Consider the following 25,841-nt stretch of genomic DNA (forward strand, 5'->3'; position numbering starts at 1 on the left):
TGCAAGCGCACAGCCATTTCTCATTGTTAAAGGTGACAAGACGATATGATACAAAAATAACGAAATCATGATACTTGAAGATATTTTCACAATACACAGTACACATCACAATATCCAGGTTTGCTAACAAAGTGCTGAAGTGTTTTTTGGGTCTTTTATGTGGTTGTTTAATTTAAACTTATTGCAATATGGAATCGTGTTCTAGTAAGAACAGGCTGATGTTCACGCCGGCATTTGGGGCAGAAGCCCGTGTTGATCATAATCACATCAAACGCCAACGTTCGGTCACCGGAGCTGTTCTGTTACAGTGATTGTCTGTAAATATCAGTGTTGTGTCTTTTACCATCAAGCTGATGAATAAAGTCATTAAACTGGAACAAAACGGATGTTAAAAACGCTGTCTTGTTTTCTGCGAGACGAAATACCAGGCACGTCATCATCATCTAATCCAGATAATCCTATCCAGATTATACAGAAGGCTTTGATGCGTTTTCCCTGTATGAAGGTGACAGATGAAGGTGAACAGGCTGTTGTTTAAGAAAAGAAGTGCATATGAGAAGGACTTTCTGTTCCTCCAGCTGATGTTGGTCGTTTTCTGGTGCGTCCACGTTATACACATTTAAGGTCTAGATACTGTTGATACTAGATTTGGGATTATTCTACTCAAGAACAATCTGGCAACCTCACAGACATGTAAACTACATGCGGGTGATTTGAATAATCTGAGTACGGAGATTAGAAGTTTTATTTAAGCAGATGCATAATCCGACTCTGAATATGAGGAACTTTCACTGCGTAATTCCTGATGTAACGTTTTGACTTAAAAAAAAATATCACGCTACAGAAAGATCAGAAAAATTCAGTGGTAATCCGTTTCATAGTTTAAATGCTTTAACATTAGCCTCTGGGAAAAAGTTTCCTTATAAGCGACCTATTCAATTCAATTCAATTTTATTTGTATAGCGCTTTTAACAGTGGACATTGTCTCAAAGCAGCTTTACAGAAACATATAAACACAGGATAGAGATTTTAAGCGTGTGAATTTATCCCTATTGAGCGAGACGGTGGTGACGGTGGTGAAGAAAAACTCCCTGAGATGATATGAGGAAGAAACTTTGAGAGGAACCGGACTCAGAAGGAACCCGTCCACATCTGGGTCACAACGGATAGTGTGAACGTAAAAGAAAATTCATTATGGTTTAATATGAAGTCTGTTTGTTGAACTAGTCCACTGTTCACTAAAGGAGACCTGAGTGTAAAACTGTATGTGGTGATTGCAGTCCCAAGGCCATCGCAGCAACCGTAACCACAGCAACCACAGTGAGAACGTCCATGTGGAATTGAGGTCCAAAACCATTTCCAGGTACTTCAAGCGGCACCGTTCTCAGCAATCTCCAGGCTCCACTGCTTGGGGTCGTCCTCGGTGGCAGAACGTAGCCTCCGGCAACCTACAACTTTCTCAGAACGTCCACTGGAGAGACGGCTGCAGCTGCAGGTAAATGCTTTATTAATAAAAGCGCTTGACAAAAAACAGGCAGGGGTCAGGTGATGAACAAACAGACTCGGGTAGACAAAACCAGATTCCACAAAACAGCATTCTGTGAATTGAGATACGAACTGTGACACAAGGCTAATAATTCCCTGTCCCTGAATCCACTGACGTTAAGTTAGCGCTTGATGCTAACTGTCATTACAGTATCATTTCAGCTTTTCTGAGACTTTTCTTAGGAATTTTCCAACACATCTGAGGTAAACGTTGACGTTTCTGATGTTTTCGTGTCGTTTGTACTTATACTTTGACTTCATTTTAAAGACTTGACAGCTACCTGCTAGTTAGCTAAGCTGTCTTGTCTTAATCATTAGCTAGCTTACACAGTGCTCCCATATAGTTGCCTAGCAACATTGTTCTCACAAATTTTATCCAACTTAACATTGTGGATCGTGAGGGTTAATAATTCCCACTGTGGCGGAATCCGTGGACATGAAGTTAGCAGCTGATGCTAAGCAGAAGTCCAGTGTAAATCTCTTCAAAATTTACAGACACACCTGAGGCACACGCCGATGTTCCAGATGTTTCCGTCTCACTTTATGACTTAATTGTAAAGCTACACGCTAGCTAGCTTATGCTCTGTTTCCATATAGTTGCCTAGCAACAGTGTTCTCGTGTGTTTGCCTTGCCACGTGCACAGCACCAGCTCACAAAGAAACAACGGTTAAGTTTGAGGTGAAATGGATCAGCAGCTGTAGCTTTTAAATCCGTTTTCATCAAATTCTGCTCATCGTTCTGGCCTGACAAGAATGCTATGTCAGATTCCTTGATTCAGTGGGATTCAGTATGACACAAACTCTCAGCCCCGTCCTGTGTGGTGTTGCTGCAGTGCAGATGGACGAAAGTCTGGGAGCAAAACCCCTCTGATTTCAGATAACAGCTTCCTGAGAGAATTTCAATCACAGTGTGAGGAAGCAGCGAACACAACGCTGTGGGAGAATTGAGAATAGTAATTTCCTCCTGCTCTCACCAGCTCTAAACACACACACACACGTCTGATGGAATCGACCCTTGAAGTCTGAGCTCACTAACAAGAACACAAACACAATTTTGTCAGATTATATTAGCAGAATGTAGTGAGTGTCTCGCCCTGTTACTCGGATCATACATCCGGGAATGTTCCTGGAGTTCAAATTAAACAGACACTAATTAAACACTTAAATACAACTAGAATTAAATCACTCGAAGCTAGGGAATTATAATAGACCCTAAAAAACAAACAAACAAACAAACAACAACAGCACAGTGCATCCAAGAGACTGGAGAACTAGAAAGTAATGGTTTATGAAGGAAAAAAAAAACAGGAGAGAGAATTACACGACTAAAACGAGAGATCCAGAAATGACAGAGGTAGAAACGTAGAAGGACATGGAGAAGAAAAATGAACAAACATAACAAACCCAAAGCAACACAAACAGAAAAAGATAACCAAGAAGGAACTAGAAAGACAAGGATTTGTTTAAACATAACAGGGTCAGTCCATCTCAAGTGGTCCAATAATTGCCAAGTTGAATCCTTGACCATTTTTAATTTTCATAAAAACGTTCTTTGTGTGTATATCTCTGTGTATTGGCAATAAAAAAAGGATGGTCCTAGCTCCTTGCAGCAAAAACTGATCTCTAGAGCACATTACAAGGTACATGTATATAACTACATTATATATATATATATATATGAACATTTTGCACATTCTTGTTCCTTAGACTTAGAGCTTAAGTCCAGATGTAATGCTCAAGATTGCTCACAGTTCCACTTTTAGGGTCGAGTTATAACGGGAAGGGTTCGAGTCTCAGTCTTCATTGTTTCGGGGGGACCTGGGTAAGTACAGTACAGTCTGTACAGAACATTTCAGGTTTGAGACTTCTTTCATTTTATTTCATTTTTATGGGGTGAGAAAGTGCAATTTTTTAAAACTCCCCTCACTAGCAGGTTGAATATCTCTGCTGGAGGACCAGATACGAACCTGAAATTTCCCCACAATTAAGTCCTCTATAGTAGCATTCTGCTGTAAATATTGGAGCTAGGGCTAGTAGAAATCTGGGGAAAAGCCTACTTTATTCATGCATTTTGAACAATGAACAGATGTAATACAAGCATAACAAATAATACAAATGAACAGTATTTCACATTAATTATGTTTATGATTGTCATACATCAGCTTCTGCTTGTCAGAGAGGTCTAGAATGTTACTACATTTGATATCGGCAGAAGTGAAGCATGGTCTATCACAGGTATCAGTGGTGCTTGTCGACATCGGGAGAGCACGGAGAGACCACTCTCCTCTGAACATCGGCGGCTCCTCCGTGGTGATCGTCAACAGTACCAAATTCCTTGGTGTTCACCTGGCGGAGCTGCATCACTGCCTGCTTTGGAAATCCCACCCTCTCGGACCACAAGACCCTGCAGGAGATAGTGAGGACAGCTGAGATGATCATCGGGATCCCTCTCCTCTCTGTTACAGGCATTTATACCTCACGCTGCATCCGCAAAGCCCCTCCGCTGACTCCACACACCCCTCACACACCCCTCACACACCCCGCACACACAATCTTCACCCTCCTGCCGTCTGGAAAATGGTACCAGAGCATTCGGGTACTCAAGGCCAGACTGTGTAACAGCTTCTTCCCCCAAGCCATCAGAGTCCTCAATACCCAGAGTCTGGACGAGATGAGTTGCACTCCAATCTAAAGTGCAGGGAAAGAAACATTTACACGAAAAACAATTTCAGGCTTGAATGCATCGTCATCTGGTTTTAATAAGAAAAGCTGTAAGAAACGTACGGCAGAGTGAGGACGGACTCTCTGCGTCTGAATCACAGCCGAGGTCTAAACACACACGCGGCCAGGAAACACTGAATGTTTACTGTACTCTAAGTGCATTAAGTGCATTTTCTGTATACCACAGCGCTGATGAATTTCTGAGTTCAATTTGAATAAATACGTAGCGTACTTCAGTCCCTCCAGGAGTTCACGATTTTGTGAAATCGCAGAAATGAACGCAAAATCAAGGAAACGGCGCAATTTTTCTAAATTACCGCAGATTTTCCTCAGATTCGGCCCGAGACTGGTCATGTGACGTCATCGCAAACCGGTAAACAGCCGAAGCCCTCTTCGAGTCACGTGTTTCGAACATGAGTACAGCTAAAAGATCTCATTTACTACGATTGTGATTTTTCACAAAAAAAAGCACAAAAAACTCTGTAATCCTGTACACACTGATACTTGAATTCATTTGCGGAGGGAAATAGAAAAAACCCCCATAAACTGGAGAGGTATAAAACCATCATAAAAACTAACACTACTCAAAAACAAGGATTTGGGAACTTAAAAATAAGTCATTAGGTAATGAATTGAGGTGTTTTACCTAAATCCCTGTCCCCTAGCACAGCTAGAGATATGAATATGACAGAAATTCACTTGCTCCACTGAATCACCGTTAATCCACACCCACAGATAATTTGAACCAATATCACGAGTCATAACAATCATCAGTGAGCATCGGCTACGGCGTTTAACCTGTTAGGTGTGTTACAATAGACACTGAAGCAAACACCATAACCACAAAACAAACCCGGTAATAAAACAACAAGGCGCTTGAGTTGTCCAATTACAGAATGAAGGCAGTGAAGCTAAATATTTACCACAGGAAATACAGTTGATGTTTATGTCTGATCACTGATCATCTGTAGCAATGGGGGCTGTAATATTTACCAGGTGTTGTGATGCTGTTATCACTGATAGAGATAGAGAGAGAGAGAGAGAGAGAGAGAGAGAGAGAGAGAGATCCAGGTTGAACAAACAGAGCCAAATGTTCTCTATATAACCCTTATCCCCCTCCCCAATCTTCTCCCCTGCAGTCGTCTTTCCTAACAGCCTAGCTCTGCTGAAGCGTGTGAGAGAGAATGCTGCGTAATTGAGTCGGAGAGGAATTTGGTTCGGGTTTGTTTACACCGTTCTTCAGTGTTATGAGTCTAAAACAGTGTGGTGTTATTGACTGAAAGCAGCAGGGACACGAATCTATATTTGAGTCAATATCAGGTGTTAGACGTGCTGAACAAATATCATTTCCCCTCTTACACAAGACATTCTGAGTGTCTGGAAGTCTGCTTCTTTAGTTCTGGACTTTCTTTTCACAAGTTAAACATAATACAGTTTAAGTACAGGGTGTCCCAAACGTCTCCACACACAGGGGACTGTGTACACCAGCACCACGTCGGAGCCCTCGTCAGCACACGTTGGTTCTCGGTTCCGTCCGCGACACTTCCAGTCTTTTTGAATTTGTTGATAAGTCTGGCAAGAGTGTGGTGTGCGAAGTGCTCGACATGTTTCCTGTTAAAGTCCATCGCAACCTCACGATTCAGCCGTGAGAATGATTTCAATATGTTCTTCTTTTGTCAAACGGAGACTTTTGGGACACCATGTAGAAAATGTTAAAAAAAAATTAGTTTTGTTTGAAACAATTACACACTAAAGGTTTTTCCATGTGTCTGATTGCATCACTGATATTCAGTGTGAAGTATTATAAAGCCGTAATCTTAATAACCTCCACCAATGCATGGGGCCCCGATGGGCCTCTACCAGCTCTTGTAGTAGTCTCAAGGTTTCTTCCTCATGTCGTCTCAGGGAGTTTTGCCTCGCCACTGTCTCCTCTGGTTTGTTCATTAGAGATCAGGAGGAGGAGACACTCGATATGCCCCACCCTGACTTCCTGTTTCGGTGGAAATTACATCAGCACATCGAATAACGCTACACATTATATATGCGCATATTCAGATTGGATGAAGCAAGTCAATTTCCCCATCTCTGCATTCAGATTATTAAAATCACCTGCATGTACTTCACACCTCTGAGGTTGCCAGGTAGGAAGTGTCCAAGATGGGTTTTCAGTAGCATCTAGACCACCGCCTGAAAACACAAGCACTCGCCTTTAAAACTGAAAGAAAAAAAAACCCAATTGAGATAGAAAATGTGGACTAAAGCAGCAGTTCACTTTTTTTCTCTGCTGTCAAATAAAACCAAAACAAACAAACCTAATCTGATGATATATCAATGAGAAGATGGTGAGTGTTGAAATAAATCCAATAGGAGTCTAGTATATCACCAATATATTGTCCTAGTTGTAATGATCACGTTAATCACGGCAAATTTTGGTTTAATTTGACGATATTTCTTACACATTCATTATTCAGGAGCGCATAAAGTAGCCCTTGATCCAGCATATACGTTTATTTTTCATTTGATGTTCTTAAAGCCAGAAGTGCGTGCGACCTCTTCTGCGTAGAAACGAGTGTTCAGTTTCACTGCATAGAGAAATGAAATTATAAACACTGCATGTTGTAAAGTGTGTAAGGGCGATGTAAAGACGGTAGCATCCGGGGCGTTCGGTATTAAAATGAAGATTAAATGAAGAGTGTGGGGACTCATACGCTCACCGCGCTCGTAAAATGGAGCCAGTGTTACAATTTCCACTCCAAGGTAGGTATCAAAACAAGTCCATCCCCCATAAAGGCTTCAGCATCAGCAATATGTGTATAATACCACCTGAAGTGAAATTCAATCAATTACAGCATGGGAGCGTCAGTAGGACATCAAGAACCGTCCCTGAACAAAGGAGTACGTGACTGTAATTATCATTCAGAAAGACAGCTGTCTAGACAATCGTATCACCCCTCCATTTGGAAGGTCACACCTGTAACGATGTCAATAATGCGAGAACAGAAAGTAATCACTTTAATATGTTATCCTTCAGTTACATTCAGAGTGAGACTTCATTTACTTTATAAAACGTCCGAGCTGATATTGTTCGAGGTTCACTTTGACTCCGCTGTGAACCCGAAGTGATTCATGGTCTTTGTCACTGCTATGCTGCAATAAAGTTATTCTTCATTGTGATCTTCGAAGTCCTTGTCATTTTTTTTTCTTTTCAGTTTGTTGAGAGTTTGACAAATTCGACAGATTCCCCCCCCCAACCATCTTCATATCTCCTTTCCGGTTTGACTGACAGCAGTGTGCCTGTTTTCGGGAAACTTCACACCACACACACACCTCCTGACTAACTGCCTGAATAGTGCTTAAGTCTGTACTTACGCCTGAGGTCTGAAAATCTATGCACGCATTTTCAGAACACCGAATAAATGCCACATGTCCTAATCAGAATACAGAATTGTAAATACGACGTTGTTGGCTGTTCTGTTGAAACCCTGTTCTGGAGCAGGGTTTCAAATCCACCCTGGTTCTGTTGTTCGGAATGTTTCTAAAGTTCAAAAGTTGCTGAAAAGTGTGTGTCTCTGCATTTGTATACTGTATATATACAGTGTGTGTGTCCTTTCTCTCCTTAATTACCCTCTCTTTGGCTTCTGTTCTTTTTGGTAAGGATTATAAATCACCCTGAACTGACAATATGTTGCCATTGTGTGGGAGTATAATTAAGGAGCGGGTATGAGGTTGGAATTTACATTCTGTAAATGGTATATAGCCTGACTATGAGGTCTAGGGTGAACGTAATGCTAACGTGAGACTGCAGGTTGGATGGATGGTAGTGATGATGGTGGATGGTGGTGGGGTATGAGACAGACAGGAGGTTGGAATATAGCTGAAGGTTTTATTACAGTCACAGCAAACAACACTAGGACTTGCTGTGGTTCAGGTGGTAGAGCGGGTTGTCCACTAATCATAGGGTTGGCGGTTCGATTCCCAGCCCGCATGACTCCACATGCCGAAGTGTCCTTGGGCAAGACACTGAACCCCAAGTTGCTCCTGATGGTAAGTTAGCACCTTGCATGGCAGCTCTGCTACCACTGGTGTGTGAATGTGTGTGAATGTGTGTCTGAATGGGTGAATGAGAACCAGTGTAAAGCGCTTTGTAAAACCGCTAAGATTAAAAAAGAGCTATATAAGTACAGACCATTTGCTTTCACGGAAAACAACATACTCTGATAATCAGACAAAGACAACAGGGAAGCATGGCTCACCTAGGAGAGAGAACATGGAACATAGTGTCAAAGAAATGAACATAACACAGACACAAGACTACACTCTTGACTGCCAAAAAGAAAAGAGACCGAACTAACCACACTAGGCTAAACTAACCACCACCTTCTAAACCTAATGTGTTAATGCGTCGAGACTTTCACTAGTACATACACGATGAGGGAAAGCTAACACACAGCCGACGAACAAGAACAAACCAACAAGCTGTTGGTGCTTAGCAGCAAAGGAAAGAGCAACTCTATTAGGAAGAAAAATGAACATCAAAGCAGCTTAACAATAGCAAAGACCAGCACTAACAATCAAACAAGCTAACAATCAGGCAAGCTGATAAAGAACAATCGATTTCTCTCAAAACTACCACGACATTAATCATGAATGCTTTCTTCTACATTAATTACTGCAGTACACTGAGATTACGGCCCGTGCTCGTCCTCATACGGGTGAAGAACAGGGTTTTTTTGTGTGTTCAGACTGTGAAAATGAATAATATACATACACACACTACATATTATCATCTTACTTCTATCTTACTTCTGTGTTGGCTCATGAGGGTGTTTACTGAAAAACTGCATAATAAAGGAAAATTCCACTCTGAAACACATTACATATGCTTATATGGAAATATTTGGGAATACATGATTCTGGTGCTTATTTTTTAAGCACTGGACTAAAATAAATAAATAAATAAACAATTCCCAGAATGCAATGCTACTATACAACTTCAGAGACACAGCTCTGCAACAGTGCAAAAATGACATGATGAAATGAAAGTCTAAAACATAATCATATTTCTCATTATAATATATAACAATCATATATATGATTAGTAAACCTATTTTGATACCAATTTTTAAGCAGCTTTTAATCTCTCACACATACATTACAGAACAGGGTTCAGGGCCTTGCTGAGGGGCCCAACCTGGTGGTGCTAGGGCTTGAACCCCCCGACCTTCTGATCTGTAACTCAGACCCTTAACCATTGAACCACCGCCCCTTGAACAGGCATGCCCCACCTTAGAATCGAACCCGGGTCACAAGAACGGGAATCTTCCATGATACTGTGAAATATTACACGCATTTGGCCATATTCAAGACGTCATTGTCTTGCAGTGTAGTTACAGCAGGGATCTATGAGATGACGAGCGTGATGGAGTTGATGGCGACATTGGCGTTAAAGCTAAAGGTTTGGAAGCCGATCGGTTCGAGCAGAGTGTACAGATGAGAAGGTGCGAGAGCTGTACAGACTAAAGGAGAATAAAGCTTTGCTGCATCGCTGCACTTGCTCTTACAGTCTGACGTGAGATGTGTTGAGGGAACCCTGATTTTTTGATCTAGCACAGGTGCTGCTCTTGTCCGTGCAAATTTGCACTCCATTTGTAAGAGAGCGTTTCTGCCATCTGGTGTCGGATTTCTTCACTTCATCCAAACACTTTCAGTCTAGTAGTTTTCAAACTTTCAGCCAAGAATCCTTATTATCCATATTGAGACACAGCTAGAGAGCTGATGAGATCATTCTATCCACACTGTCCACAATGAGGTCACGTGTCTGTCGTACTGGTGTTGTATAGTGCTACTGGAAGAATTATAAGTTGGGTATAAACACTGTGTGCATTACTGTTACAGTACAATACTGAGTGATGGGGTGGTGTGAAGAAGCATAGTTACTGTATAACCATCCCGAAGAAAATCATTTTCTTATAACAGCACGTCCGGCCGTGTTTTATTCCTCTTATACCACAGTAATTTGCCAATAATTACTTTTTTTTTAAGTAAAGAATGACACGTAATACTTTTTGTTTGTTTATAGGTTCATATAATGTTGTGGAACAGTAAAATGTTGTTGCAGCTCCAACTAAATTTCCTTAACAGTGACTATGACAGCAATGACTGTAAAATAATCTTATCTTTAAACAGTCATTCCCTCACCAGCCTCACTTTTTTCTCTCTCTCCCCTTATTAACATAAGACAAAAAAATAGCAGTTTGTTGTGTTACAGAGAAACCACAAAGAAGCGTAAAGTCCTCTGTCCTGAAGATGTCGGAAAAACTTAAAGTAACTGAACAAGCTGTTACTACAGAAAAGATTATATTAGGTGTTAAAAGATATTAATAGGCATTAATATACCTAAATCTGTGATTTGCAATAATCCAGCACTCAGCGGCGCTGTATTTATACCAGCTAGCCATTTTCTTCTGCGAATATTAGCTAGCTAGATAAGAAAGTTCATTACGTCATGTATTTTGAATAATAAAAAACATTAACAATGGGTGAATCTCAGTGTGAGATTCTTCTGGGACCCTCAGTAGTGCGTACTCCGTCGTCTATCTGATGCACTGATGTATAAATGAAAGGCTGCACTGTTCAGAGCTGTGGAGGAAATCCATCACTAATGTTCTGAATGCTCACTATTCATATAATAACTGTGTTTTTAGTGTAATGTAATAGTAATTACATACTTATAGTAATGTAATTTATTCTTTTTCAACAAAACATGCATTTAACCATTCAGAATTGTGTTAATTCCATCTCAGGACTGCGGAGGAAACCTGAGTACCCAGAGGAAACCCCTGAAGCTTGGGGAGAACATGCACACTCCTACGATGCAACTTCCTATTCTAGAACATTCCAAATATTTCATTATTCGGGGTTATTGTGTTCAGGTAACTGGGTTGAGTGAAAACTAAAATAATTATCACAAAATAATGTGTGATTTGTGGGAAACTGACGTGTTAAACATGAGAGGGTAAAGATTTATGAAGTGTTTTAATGATTAGATTAGTTTGGGACAGGCTGAAACATGCACATGAATCAATTGTTTTATGTAGATTATTCGTACTGATTCAAAATGACGTGTTTAACACATCAGATTAAGGTTTTAATGTACAGTTGCTAACCTAACATTTACAGAAATGCTAATGTTTCATTACTTCTGACAGGAAAAAATCGCCTTGCGTTTTCTGTTAGCAACATTAGCATTTCTGACGGAAGGGGTTCAAATCCTCACGACTGCTTAACAGTTCGGTTTGCAAATAGAATTTAGTCCTCGATGTCACTGTTTAAAAATCTTTAAAAACGTTAAAAATAATAACAAATAATCTTTAATGTGGAATATTTTTTGAAGGAACATTAGGCAAATTCTGAGAGAAAACAAAAGAGTCAATGTCCTCGCGCGCGCGCGCCTCCTCCTCCCCACCCCCACGCGTGCGTGAGCGCGCGTCCCCGCTCGCACTTTTAATCGAGAGCGCGCACAGGGAATGAGCGCTCTCTCTCTCTCTCTCCGTCTGTGTGTGTGATTATGAAGATGGGAGCTGTGTCTCTGTCTCTGTCTCCGCTTCTCCTCTGCTTCTGGCTCGTTTTTCCGCTCTGCACGACCCAGAAAGCCAAAGACAGGAAGACTGTGGGCGCGAGAGACACCGAATTCGTGGACAAGGTGAGAAATAAAAACCGGAAACCGGTTCAGAATCCACTGGAACTCTAACTCCAGTCCATGCAGTTAACTCTCTCACACAAGCAGAGTGTTGTTTTATTGTTATTTACATGCTCACACCTTTCTACATCTTCTAATGTTCTTTTCTTCTTCATTCATAAACCCCTGTAAATACCTTATAACTGCTTTTCCTTCTCACTTATTGTGTTGAGTTGTGTGTGTGTGTGTGTGTGTGTGTGTGTGTGTGTGTGGGATTAAAGCCAAACTCCACCCCGAAACACATTAAATATGGTTAGATTGAGTTCATTGTGGTGCTAGTGTGTTGGTTGGTGTTGTATTGACGTTATTCCTGTTGGAAGGTAGCAGTTGTGTGTCTTGATGATGTCAGTCAGTGCGTTTACATGGACAACAATAATCCGATATGAACCCGATTAAGGCGATACCCTGATTAAGAAACTAGCATGTAAACAGAGATTATTGATGACCTTAATCCGATTAAAGTCATACTCGAAGTAAACACAAATGGAATTAAGACGTGTGGCGTATTCCTGTTTTAGTCGCATTATCGACGTGCGTTACAGACATGTACACACCTTAATCACACTATTAACGTCGTGTGAGAGTTTTCACCGCATTGTGCGACAGGACACGATCACACACGGCAGCGCTCAACCGTTTAACGGCAAACAAGAGAGCACGGCTGCGTCCCAAACCGCGTACTTGCCTACTATATAGTAGGCAAGATACATGTATTTCAGCTACCATACAGGAGCTAGGTACGCGGTTTGGGACGCAGCCCACGGCTTCACGCAGTCGTCTATTTGCACGTACAGCACGACAAATAATTAACTGCACTTGAATCTTTCATAAAATTTAAAATAAAACACCCAAAACTGTATACGGTACCATAACGAAGACCAACTGTATGTCGATACGTGAAATTCTGGAGGGACATCGGACAGCGTGGTGCGGTGACGTAATGACGTGTGACGTTAATCCATCTACGTTCTATAACACGTAACACAGGAACATGAAAGGAGTATTCTAAAAGCGACTCATGTAAACTCCTTAATCACAATATTTTCTTATTCAGAATAAGGTGAATAATTAGATTACTGCCCATGTAAACGTAGTGAGTATTGCTAGGGCAGTTATGGGGAAAAAAAACATTTCAGCTATCTCAAACAATCAGGTTTTTCTGTTAGTGTAAAGATCAAAGGTCAACTTAAAACATGAAAAGTTTTGACATCACGTAGTGGTGCGATTTAAACAACAGTAGCTATGTTTCCGTCCAAGTTGCGAATTTATCTTGCGTGAAAAATTGGAGTATCGCATAAAACGTTTGCGAATAAAGCATCGTTTCCATCCCGTGTGTTCAAGAGAACAAAATCGTCACTTCCGGGGAAACCGGCGCATCTCGCTCGCCGCCGTTTTACTTTTCAGGGCCGATTATCCAATCGCATGATGCGCATTAAGGAAGTTAAACGGTAAATGTGTTTCCGTTGTAGTTTGTTCGCATGTCATTTTATCTAATACTAATAATAATAATAACAATAATAAATGATCTTCTTCAATTGCACGCATACGTTTTTTTTATGCGTGTTTTATTCAGCTTTGGAAGCTGATCTGTTTGAGCAGATGTGGAGGTGAGAGAGCTGGACAGATTAAAGGACTAAAGCGCCGCCGCTTCGCTCTCCCGAGGTCCGGATGAAGCGAAGGATAAATCGTAACCGTTAACCGTCCAGGAAAGAAGATTAATCTAGGGTGGATTGTTTCCAACACAGTTGAACAAACTGAACCAAACATTGTGTCGGTGTCCTAATGAACGTGGCCTAATGTTCTGAAAGTCTAATGAGCACTTGATTAGGATGTGATCAGACATTTTCCAGGGGCTTTAGACAGATCCAGAGCATCAGAGAGCAGAGAGAGAAGCCGTGTCACGCTTGCAGTCGTCTGTGCTGTGGACAGAACAGTAAGTCTTTTATTGTGGCTCGTGGGAAGAACGAGAGATTTGCATTAGAGCTTCCTGACACTCTGACCCCCTGCCACACACACACACACACACACACACACACACACACACACACACGCACAGGACCTCATCTGCCTCCAGTAATCGGCCACACGATTAAACCTCAGCGGGCAGATGTTAATTCCAGAGTGTATCTGATACCTTCTTCACTACATAGTGCACTATTTTGGGGTGAGTTTTGGACCCTACTTGGGGTTAGTATTCATAACGGACCTTACAAGCTACAGAATACCCATAATGCAGTTTGATATTTGTAGAGATGATGTGCCGTTTTGGACACAGCGGTTTCTGATCTTGGGGTGCCAATACTTAGTGTGTAACAGCATTGCTGTAGCTTTTGTACAAATCTAAATCCAGGGAAACTCCTCGCGAACAGGACGGACGACGCGGCCATTTTAACACAGAAGGCAGAATATTTCAAATGTTCCCCTGTAATGACAGAGTCTCCTTTCATGGATGAGTGCTTCAGTGCTTGACCTTTGACCTCTGGGAATTTTCAGCACCCACAATGCACTGTGAGGAAATTGCCCTCTGTGTTTAGCTCCTTCTGCCAGTCGACAGTCATTTCCCTTCAGCACCGCTGGCACTTTTTCTTTTGGGCTTTGAAGAATTTGCTTCTTCAGCTCCCGGGAGACGTACAAACACACCCTGGAGTTAGGAGTGTGTGTGTGTGTGTGTGTGTGTGTGTAATGTGTGTTTTGTGTCATGCTGACCACCAACCGTTTGGTTCCCATTAGCTGAGATCCCAGAGGAGATCAGTGTGTGTTTGAGACGAGTGTGTGCGAGATATCGGCGTGTGTGTGTGTGTGTGTGTGTGTGTACACCACAGGAATGTCTGAAAATAGATTGCACGTTACAGTGGAGTAAATGTGACCTAAAGAGGAAAGATCTTCAGTCGTACTGCTTCTGATCTTTAAGATGATGTTTTTTTCCCCCGTGGAGCTTCGTGAGTTCAGGAGATTGTTTACACGTGAGGTCACGTGACTAAACCCCCGCAGTGTAGTCTCTGAGCTGAGACGTGTTCGGTGGAGGCGGGGATCGAACCCTCAGCCCTGGAGGCGTGAGGTGACAGACAGCGCTGACCCCTAATCCACCACGTCCCCTTCTTTTCTTTATAATGACTCTTTATATTTCTATTTTTTGTAAATATTATTTTTCACCTGTAAAGAAATCATGAGCTTTTTCTTTTCTTTCTTTGTGTTGTTTATTTATATAGAAATGATTTATATTTACACATTTACGTGAATTTATTTCTGCACTTTAATATTTATTGATCAGTGGTATTTTTATTTGATTTATTTCTGTTGTTTGCCCGTTAACCCGATGTCATTTCCTCCACACGGTTCTGTTCTTTCCTTTCTTTCTTTCTTTTATTTCTGTTTTATATTTCCATTGATCACTGATCAATACCTTCAACATCTTCCAATAATTTTCTCTTCCTTCCCCTCTTTTTGTCTATTATTATTATTATTATTATTATTATTATTATTATTATTATTGTTTGATTAGTAGTTTATTATTTATTTATACATTTTATTTATACATCTTTGTTCCACTATGAGGAAACTTTTCTTTTCTTTTTGTACATTCACTTAGAAGTAAATGTACACACACACACACACACACACACACACACACACACACACACACACATCTCATACTTTTCCATTGTTCAGCTGTAAGGAAACTCCTTTTTTCCCTTCTGTGAATTCAGTGATAGTTTTACGTGTCCTTATACACGCTTTATTGCTCAATTATATAGTTTTATTTCTTTATTTTTTTTGTTTTCTATTTTCTCCACAAATTTTCCTCTCTTTGATCTCGATCTGTTTATATTCCCTCATACACTCCTCCTCCCGTCCGCTCCGCAGTACAGCGTGTGTGCACAGGGTCCTCCTGGAGTGCAGGGGCGTGATGGTAATCCGGGCGTGAACGGCATTCCTGGTACCCCGGGAATCCCCGGCCGTGACGGGGCGAAGGGGGAGAAGGGCGAGTGTGTGATGGAGAGATACGAGGAACCGTGGAAGCCGAACTACAAGCAGTGTGCGTGGAGCGCTCTTAACTACGGCATCGACCTCGGCAAGATCGCTGTAATTATTCACCTGCTTCCTACATCGGCGCTAACTGTTAACTATTAACTATTAACTTTTAACTATTAACTTTTAACTATTAACTTTTAACTTTTAACTATTAACTATTAACTTTTAACTTTTAACTATTAACTTTTAACTATTAACTTTATATGTAGAGCTGTTCATAGTGTCGAAAAAACTTACATTCATTCATTCATTTATAGCAAAATAAAAAAAAGTTAAACTTTTACATTTTAGTTTGAAACTTTTCATGGTTTCCTTTTTTCTTTTCTTTTCCTTTTTCACTTTTCCTTACCTTTACAAAATAGTCTTTGTTAATTTATAGTGTTTTTATAATTTATTTTTTTTTTTTTACATTTTCTTTGTTCCCGTTATAATATAGTCTTTGATCAAATAAAAAGCTCTCAGCCAATCAGAGCGCACTATTCAGGACTGATATTAGTAAAGAAATGCAGCCGTTGTTTGTGAGTGTGTTATTTAAGTGTGAGTGGTGTGTGTGTGTGTGCGTGTGTGTGTGCGTGTCTTCCGTCCCTGCAGGACTGCACGTTCACTAAGCTGCGTTCGGACAGCGCCCTGCGAGTGCTCTTCAGCGGCTCGCTCCGGCTCAAGTGTAAGACGGCCTGCTGCGGCCGCTGGTACTTCACCTTTAACGGTGCGGAGTGCGCAGGGCCCTTATCCATCGAGTCCATCATCTACCTGGACCAGGGCAGTCCAGAGTTCAACTCCACCATCAACATGCACCGCACGTCCACAGGTGTAGCGTCTTATTCCCTGAGAAGTAGCACGGCTTTTATTAAGATGAGCTGTTGGGGTGTGGTGTTGTTCTCAAACATGCACGTGTTTGGAGGTGGGGAGATCAGCGTTACACTCCCACGTTGTTTACCTTGTCGTCCAAATAGATATCCCCCTCCAACACCCCCCCTAATTTTTAGTCTTAGTCACCTGGCAGGGTGAGGGCTAACACCTGCCTCCTCCAAGACAACTGAAGCCATTGCCGTGACCCGCTGCCGATGTAAAGAGTAAAGCGCTATCCGCCCTCTTCCGCATACATGAGCGCACAGACACCTGTGATTGGCTAGTGTTGCTGTGATTGACATGGGAGAGAGCGTAAGCCCCTCCCACTCACAGAGCATGGCTTATTTTGCCGGATAGCTGCGGCATCGTCAGGGTTCAAACTCGCTGTGCACCACCCGGAAGCCCGTGGACTGAGTTTTTATTCCTCCAGATGTACGAAAGGTACAGATGTGAGTGTGAGTGGAAAGAGTCAGAATAACAATAACGGCCTCGGCGAACTTCACGCTTCCACAAACAACATTACAGAATCGTCGAGCAAAGAGATGTTTACACGTTTACATCTTTCTGTATTCTTCTTCTGCACACTGCTTACATGGTTTATTAATGTGTGTGTGTGTGTGTGTTTTGTTGTGCAGTGGAGGGCCTGTGTGAAGGTATCAGCGCTGGTCTAGTGGACGTGGGGATTTGGGTCGGGACCTGCGCCGATTACCCGCGCGGAGACGCCTCCACGGGCTGGAACTCCGTATCCAGGATGATCATCGAAGAGCTTCCCAAATAATCCCCGCACCCCGTCTCTGGTCTGCTGTCAGAAATACACAGCTGGAGAACATCCTCCATCGCCGTACTCCTCCAACGTTTACTTTTTATCAGTGTTAAACAAGAATCATCTCCACACACTTGTGACCCTCCACACACACACTCACACACACACACACACACACACACAGAGACGCATGTGTGCAGGAATCCCGGAGCTGTGAGGAGGCATCGCTATATACAGTATCAAAACATCTGTATTAACAAGAGGTGTTTCTTATTGTCCAGAGAGAATTATAATCCGGAAAATATTTAATCTGTTTATACGCCTAGTTATTCTTATGTATTTTAGTGCAGGGTGTGTCTCGCTGAGACTGGTGGGCGTGTCTTGAGCTGGAAGACACACCCACCAGACCTTTCTGAGTAGTACTCAACTTCTTTTTTCCTACTTGAATGCTTCCAGATGTGGACTCAGTCCCACACACACACACACACATCTTATTTTTCAATCAAATAAATGAGACGGTTTTACACACGTGTGGGCGCGGAAACTTTTTGCTGATGAAGCAGAACTCGGGCAGTGACCACATTGTAAAACATGGAGCAGACAGACACAAGTGTGAGTGAGCGTGAGTAATGCTGGGAATGTCTGACCCACTGTGTGTGTGTGTGAGAAAGTGCTTATACAGATGCTGTGCTCATCCCCCGCCCCCACACACACACAAACACACAGAGAGACTGACTGCTGCTCCTGTTATCAGTACCAGTGTGCAGCTGCAGTATTAAACCCAGTGCATGCATACCTGGATTCTGATTGGTCAGGAGGGGTTGATTAGTTTTCTAGAACAGCGGCTCTGCACATCACAGCTTTATATTAATGCGCTCATTCTTTTACACTACAGTTGCTATAGTAACACCTCATTCACAGGGACATGGGGCTGCGCTTCACTTGTGACACAAGCATTACCTGTCGGGTAACACTATAAACGGATCAGTCGTGACTGTGTGTCACGTCCTGGTCAATAAACATCCTAATCGTCGGCGGAGTGCTGTTTGTGTACGAGGAATAAACCACTGGGGGACGTGCTGTTTTAGGAAAATAATCAACTTCAGGGTGGTTAGAGTAACTCCGCTTCATCACATCACCTCCGTGTTTAGTATTTTACTATCACACACACACACACACACACAGTGTTTATTACTTATATAGTGTACAGTGAATGTTGTTATAGTGTGTTTTTTCTGCTGTATGTGTGTTCTTAACTGTAGGAAAAGTGTGTGGGGGAAAAGTTGAAATCTGTGATGACATGAGTCTGTGTGTGTGTGTGTGTGTGTGTGTGTGTGTGTGTGAGAGAGAGAGAAAGAGAGAGAGAATGTGCTACACATTCATTGTTGGTTTGGTCCATTGTTTAGTTTGTGTGTGTGTGTGTGTGTGTGAGTGAGTGTGTGTGTGAGAGAGTGTGTGTGTGTGTGTGTGAGTGAGTGTGTGCGTGTGAGTGTGTGTGAGAGAGAGTGTGTGTGTGTGAGTGTGTGTATGCGTGTGTGTGTGTGTGTGTGTTCAGGTTCAGTTATTTCCTACTTCCTCTGGAGAACACATTAAACGTGCTCATAAAGGAGGAAGTGATGGAATCATTCGGAGCGGGTTGGACCTCACTAACAGAAGGAATAGCAACATGCTGACTTTAATCGAATGATTAAACTAGCGCTAAAAATAAAAGCTTTAATCGATCTATAGACCTAAAGTTTATCTTCAGGATGTTCCTCCAGACGCGATTCTCCAGACGGACTTTTTGCTCGTCTCCTGCTCTGAAGCTCGGCTGTAAACATGAAGGTTCAAAGAGGAGCTGAAATTACAGAAGAGGAAGGTTTAGACCATCGTAATTACTGTGTTCCTGCACTTACCCTTCTGACTGTTCCTCATGATACAGCACACCGCTGTCACTGTGCTGCTCGGCGTTCAGCAGCTATTACACTTCACCGCCATTTTATCAAACTCTACATTTATTACAACTCCCTTTTCAAGTCAAGCGCTAAAGTTTGTGCTAAAGTTAGCATCCCCTTAGGACAAAATGAAGAAAGCAAATTTACACCAACAAGGGGTTTAGTGTGTTTGGTCTCACTGATGTTTCATCATCATCATCATCATCATCATCATCATCACATTTATAACTAACACACTGGTTAAACATGATTGTATCCACGCAACTCTTTTATACACATGTAAAAATATTGAGAAAATGCCAACAAAGAAATTGAATGGAAATGCAACTGGCCAAGGTGGAAAATTTTGGTGTATTAATATAGACATGTAATAAAGGACTTTCTGGAAATCCATCCATCCATCTATCTTCTATAGCGCTTATCCTACAGGGTTGCAGCGAACCTGGAGTCTATCCCAGGGAGCATGGGGCACAAGGCGGGGTACACCCTGGACAGGGTGCCAATACATCACAGGGCACACTCACACACACACTCACACACCCATTCATACACTACGGACACTTTGGACACGCCAATCAGCCTACCATGCATATCTTTGGACTGGGGGAGGAAACCGGAGTACCCGGAGGAAACCCCCGCAGCACGGGGAGAACATGCAAACTCCACACACACAGGGCCACGGTGGGAATCGAACCCCGGACCCTGGAGGTGTGAGGCGAACACGCTAACTCTTTTTGGAAATTTGTTTTAAAATTGAAAATGAAATTTTTAAGGAACCCTAGCTAATCAATCTTAATATTAAATAAACAAACAAGCAAAGAAAAAGAAGGAATATTGGCATCTCTTGTGATGTGATGTAATTATACCAACATAACCCCCAACCACCTTAAAAAAAAAAAGTATTTTGGAAAACAGTTGACGTTAGCGGCATCACATTCTCTCCGTCTCTTATTCCTGCTCCGCCCTGAACACACACCTGCCTTCTTACTCCCCAAGAATGTACTTCTGATGAGCAGACTTCCTCTGTGCTCCCCGATACAGTATCTCCATTCCACTACATGTGGATGAAACATCAGCTTCTACATCCTGTGTATTCTGCTGTATGTCCAATAGAGGGCGCTTCAGGACCACGCTCACCGGCGGAAACACGTGATTTTCAAAAACGTTGAATTTCTAAACTACTCAGGTTAAACTTCAGCCAGAAGCAGTATGTAGCACAGAGCATGTAAACACACACACACACACACACACACACACACACACACATATTTACAGGATGCCAAAGATTAGTTAGTATTTATGATTAATTCTGTGTGGAATTAAGATTGAGTTTATTATTACACTTTAATGCTCATATTTACCTTCACTGTTCTTAGTGTTTTTACTCAAATTTACTCGTTACAGTCATGTTTAGTTGCCGTAAAGTCCTCATGAAATAGCCGCTTGATTTGTATTTTGATTCTATACGTTGATGTATTTCCTTTTGAAACAGGAAGTCAGAGTGACGTCATGTTGAAGCACTTGTCCGAATTTACTCCCAGGAGCATTCGTGATACGCCCCATCCCCGCCCGTCCAGCAAGGTATCTGAGGATGGAAGAGAGGAGTTTATCGAGAGTCTTTAACTCGTGACTCGTGCTGATGGAGAAGCCCTGATGGAGTGTAAAGACAGAATCACCATCTCCTTCAGTCCGACATTATTTACATCAACAACAAAAAAGTTTACAAAAACGCTCCTCTGGAAAGTCAGTAAACCACCCAACCCTCACAAACTCCACCCTCTTCCTAATGAATAAACATTTATTCTCAATTGGAAAAGGGATACATGGCCAAAAACACACTGATGAACCATGCTTCCTGCTAAGAAGATGCTACAGTACCCAAGACACGCCCCCAGGGGCGGAGCATATACACTGTAGAGATCATTTAACTGGACGATCACAAAGTTTCGCCTAGTTTTCAACACTGGAAGTGGATGTGATGATTAATGATATATTAAAGATTTTCACAACCACGCCTCAAACTCAAACTCCGCCCTCTGTGCTTGACGTCTTCACAACTTCTGAATAATGCTTAAAGGTGCATTAGGTAAGACTAGTCTCGGGATTTTGCTCGATTGCAACAAACAGTGAGTGTGTTTCATTATGATTATTTCGCTTTGCACGTGCTAAGGCCATAAGCTATCCATCCATCCATCTTCTATACTGCTTTATCCTTCCTTCAGGGTCATGGGGAACCTGGAGCCTATCCCAGGGAGCATCGGGCACAAGGTGGGGTACACTCTGGACAGGGTGCCAATACATCACAGGGCACAATCACATACACACCCACACACCCATTCATACACTACGGACACTTTGGACACGCCAATCAGTCCAAACCCGTGCATGTGTTTGGACTGGGGGAGGAAACCGGAGTACCCGGAGGAAACCCCCGCAGCACGGGGAGAACATGCGAACTCCGCACACACAGGGCCACGGTGGGAATCAAACCCCGGACCCTGGACGTGTGAGGCGAACGCGCTAACCGCTAAGTCACCGTGCAATGGCAAAGAGTACATGCTGCTTCTCCTTCATCTCATAGGATGGCAACCAGTAACAGGAACGCCTACTGGCGACTTCATAGTACAGCGACCGGCCACTTGCAGCGCTAACATGGCCGCATGTGTGAACGCTCTCTAACGGGGAAGTATTCGGGACGTAACTTCATGCTCCCTACATAAGGTGTGACAAGCTAACCTAACACACTAGTGAGCTTCTTCACCACGTCTAGTGTACAGTACTCACTGAACGCTCACCAGGAAGTGCCCAGGATCCTCATACAGGATTCATCCTGCGTTTTGTCCCCGCAGGCCTTCCATATAAAACCAGCCGCACGGGAAGCTGGTGACGTCAGCACGCCGGACCCCGCCCACCTGCTTCATTCCGCTTCATTCTATTCCATTTCCTTCTTCTTTTTTTTTTTTTTTTGCATCCATTTTTCCCGCATTTAAGAAATCTGTGGGGGAAAGAAATGATGACCCAGGAGGAGAGGAGAGGAGAGAGGAGAGAGAACACGGAAGCGCGGTGGAGGTTATAAAGGGAAAGAGGGGAAAAAAGGAGGGAAGAAGGAAGACAAAAAAGGGAGGAGGGCGCAGAAAATAAATAATAAAGGAAATAAAATAATAATAAAAAAGGCCTCGGGATTGATATATGTGATCATTCTCCTGTTTGTGATGGATGAGCGCGAGCCGGGTGTGTGCACAGGACGCAGTGGGCATGGGTTAGACTGGGATTAGTCATGATGTGGAGATAAAACATCTCTTTTTGAAAAAGGTAAGAGGTTGATTTGTGTTTGTATTTATGACCGTGTTGTTACTCACCACATGCACACACACACACACACACACGCACGCACACACACACACACACACCTGAAAGGCGATGCAGTGCAGGTGTCAGGTGTAAACAGTGCTGTAACGGTGTGTTTAGGAAGCAGGTTTAGGATGATGTTACATTCAGCATGTGGATGGAGATGTGCAGCTGATGTCCATGTGCTGCACTGCATTTCTCTGCAGAGCCTCAGGCTTCCATCACACACACACACACACACACACACACACACACACCTCTCTCAAGCAATCATTATCTTATAGGCTATCTGTGTGTTTCTGACATATTTCAATCCTGTGTGTGTGTGTGTGTGTGTGTGTGTGAAAGATGTCAGCTCCGGAGATGCCGGACCTGAGCCACCTGACCGAGGAGGAGAGGAAGATCATCCTCTCGGTCATGGATCGGCAGAAGAAAGAAGAAGAGAAGGAGCAGTCCATGTTGAAGTGAGCAAGCTGATCGATCGTGCGCGCGCGTGTGTATGTGCGTGTGTATGTGCGTGTGTGTGTGTGTGTGTGTGTGTGTGTGTGTGTTGTCTCTTTAAAATGTTATTTTTAGCGCTGGGAAATCCAACACCGCAGCTTGCCGGGGCTGGGAGAGAAAATGTCCCGCGGTGTAAACACGCACAGCACACGCACAGCACACGCACAGCACACGCACAGCACACGCACAGCACACGCACAGCACACGCACAGCACACGCACAGCACACTGGGGCTGTCTGCGTTTCTTTCTTTCCTTCGTGTGCATGTATTGCGTGGTGTGGTGTCAGTGTGGAGCTGGTTGCACGGCTGGTTTGGGTTAGATCAGGTCTGCGTGAGGGTTTGATCTTTGCTCGTGCAGCTCGGCTCTGAGCGCCATCTTCCTGTTTCCTCATCACTCATTTCCCCCTGATGATTTCATTAAATCATTAATTACACGCGTTTGCGGTCATGGATCTCGGGTTTAGTAGCGTCTGTGCCGGCGTGGCTCTTCCTTCTGTGTGTGTGTGTGTGTGTGTGTGTGTGTGGTTGGTTTTCATTTTCAGCACCACGGCGCTGTCCGCTCAGAATGGGCTCCGTCCCAAACACGTCCCTATTCCACGTTAAGGGCACTGTGTAGGGTGTAGATGGACATTCATTCATATCCATGTGATGTATTTCTGTAGAGAGGCTGGAGCTGAGTCACTAATGACTTCATGTTGGACGCTCACTAGGCTGTATCTAGTGTCAGGGGTGTAACTCGGTGCCGCTGTATTCCCATTTCCCAAACCGTTAGATGGTTATTTAAAAAAATAAATAAATAAAATATGAACCTACCTCTCTGTCTGCAGAAACACTGGGACCCCCCCCCCCCCCCCAGACACACCCCCATCTCACACACACACCCCATCCCACACACACACCCCATCTCACAGATGTAGAAACGTGAACAGAGGCAGTACAGCGTGTAACAGTTCCTCAACCTCAGCTACATCACTCCAGTTCGTCCTCAACCACAAAGCGATCATTTCGAACGGGCTGGCTTTGTCGGTTCTAATCCCGATTTAATCCGCCGCCGCCCTGACCAGGCAGTTGCTAAGGATGAATGAATGAACTCTGTAAATACGTCACACTGCAGCACACGCTCATGCTAGTGTTAATAAACGTGGTCTTTTCCTGTCGGCTCACTGAAAATAAAAGCCTCGCGGAACTCATACAGCTTTTATTGTTGCGTTACGCGAGATCGGACGCCCTCTGAACCTTGAAAAAAAAAAGAACAACGTGCTTCCCGTTTGCGTCTACGTTCACTCGGTTGCATGCCGGCAGTACGGAGATGTTTGGATTATTTGCGTGTTAGTCTGCGAAAACATTATTATTATTTTCTACTTTATATACGCTGTAAGGCCAGAAGTATGTGCGTACAGTATGAGGTTCTTCACCAAAATGTTCCTGCAAAGTCTGAAGCACACAGTTGTATAGAACGTGTTTGTAGTGTGCGCTGTAGCTTTACAGTTTCACTGAGAACTAAGCGGAACAATCCCTGATCCAGCGAGACGATGCCCGTGTGCACAGAGCGAGCTCCATGAAGACGTGGTGTGTGAAGGATGGAAGAAGGTAGAAGAACGCGAGTGTCCTGCACAGAGCCCTGACCTCAACCCCGCTGAACACTTTCGGGATGAGCTGGAACTGGAGTCTCCTTACATCAACATCAGCGCCTGACCTCAACCTCGCTAACGCTCTCGTAGCTGAACGAACACAAATCCCACACAGCCACGCCCCAAAATCTTTCCCAGAACAGAGAGAGTGGAGTTTATTACAACAGCAAAGGAGAACCCTATCAATGCCCATGGTTTTGGAATAGACACGTATGGGTGTGATAGACAGGTGTCCACATACTTTTGGCCGTATAGCGCAGTTCTGAAAACATATCGTGTATATATATATATATATATCCTCACGCACTGATGGGAAATCAGCATTATTGACATTCCGTACCGAGCTATTTGTTTACAACAGGAAACGAGTTCTCACGTTGATCCTCAGCATCGTCCACACCTGTCTCTGTCTCACCTGAGGAAAAAGTCGCTCAGCGTTTAAACACGAGCCTCGTCGTCACCATCCCTTCACTCCGCTCGTCTCTGGAGGAATAATCTCCCATTCGTTCGTTCGGGTTTACAGCTGCTAGTAATCAGCGCTCTGAGTGTGCGTCGTCACGAAGAAGAAGACGGGAATCCCTGTAAGCTCGTTACCTCCTTTGCACGATGTTATTCGACACTTTCGCACTCTCTCTCGTGCCAGGTGGACACGCAGAGCGGAGCCGAAACCGAGAGTCGTGACGCTAACCTCGTTATAGACACAAACCAGCAGCAGCAGCAGGTCCTGGACATACTCGAGCGTTCTGCCAAAGCGTACCTGGCAATCACTCAGTCTAGC

At 43.2% G+C, this 25,841-nt stretch overlaps 2 protein-coding genes across 2 annotated transcripts in view; both read left to right on the forward strand.

Moving 5' to 3' along the window:
• Positions 1-11,580: 11,580 nt before the first annotated feature.
• Positions 11,581-18,176, forward strand: cthrc1a (collagen triple helix repeat containing 1a). Its single transcript, XM_053613405.1, has 4 exons — positions 11,581-11,968; positions 15,869-16,087; positions 16,628-16,844; positions 17,521-18,176. Exons 1-4 carry the CDS (start codon positions 11,834-11,836, stop codon positions 17,661-17,663), a joined length of 714 nt encoding a protein of 237 aa, XP_053469380.1. The 5' UTR covers positions 11,581-11,833; the 3' UTR covers positions 17,664-18,176.
• Positions 18,177-22,220: 4,044 nt separating this feature from the next.
• The window catches only part of rims2b (regulating synaptic membrane exocytosis 2b), an 85,894-nt gene continuing 82,273 nt past the window's right edge, over positions 22,221-25,841 (forward strand). The window contains exons 1-2 of the mRNA XM_053612579.1: positions 22,221-22,894; positions 23,279-23,394. Of these exons, the coding sequence (XP_053468554.1) occupies positions 23,279-23,394 (116 nt within the window). The 5' untranslated portion in view covers positions 22,221-22,894. The remainder of the gene's footprint in view (positions 22,895-23,278; positions 23,395-25,841) is intronic.

Source organism: Ictalurus furcatus, chromosome 24 (assembly GCF_023375685.1).
Source record: "Ictalurus furcatus strain D&B chromosome 24, Billie_1.0, whole genome shotgun sequence".
NCBI lineage: Eukaryota > Metazoa > Chordata > Actinopteri > Siluriformes > Ictaluridae > Ictalurus > Ictalurus furcatus.

Excerpts from the sequence above, each read along its gene's own strand:
- cthrc1a (XM_053613405.1), top strand. The coding sequence starts at position 11,834 with ATGAAGATGGGAGCTGTGTCTCTGTCTCTGTCTCCGCTTCTCCTCTGC. Across the intron at positions 11,969-15,868 it reads ACACCGAATTCGTGGACAAG|TACAGCGTGTGTGCACAGGG; the intron begins GTGAGAAATAAA and ends TCCGCTCCGCAG. Across the intron at positions 16,845-17,520 it reads CATGCACCGCACGTCCACAG|TGGAGGGCCTGTGTGAAGGT; the intron begins GTGTAGCGTCTT and ends TTTGTTGTGCAG.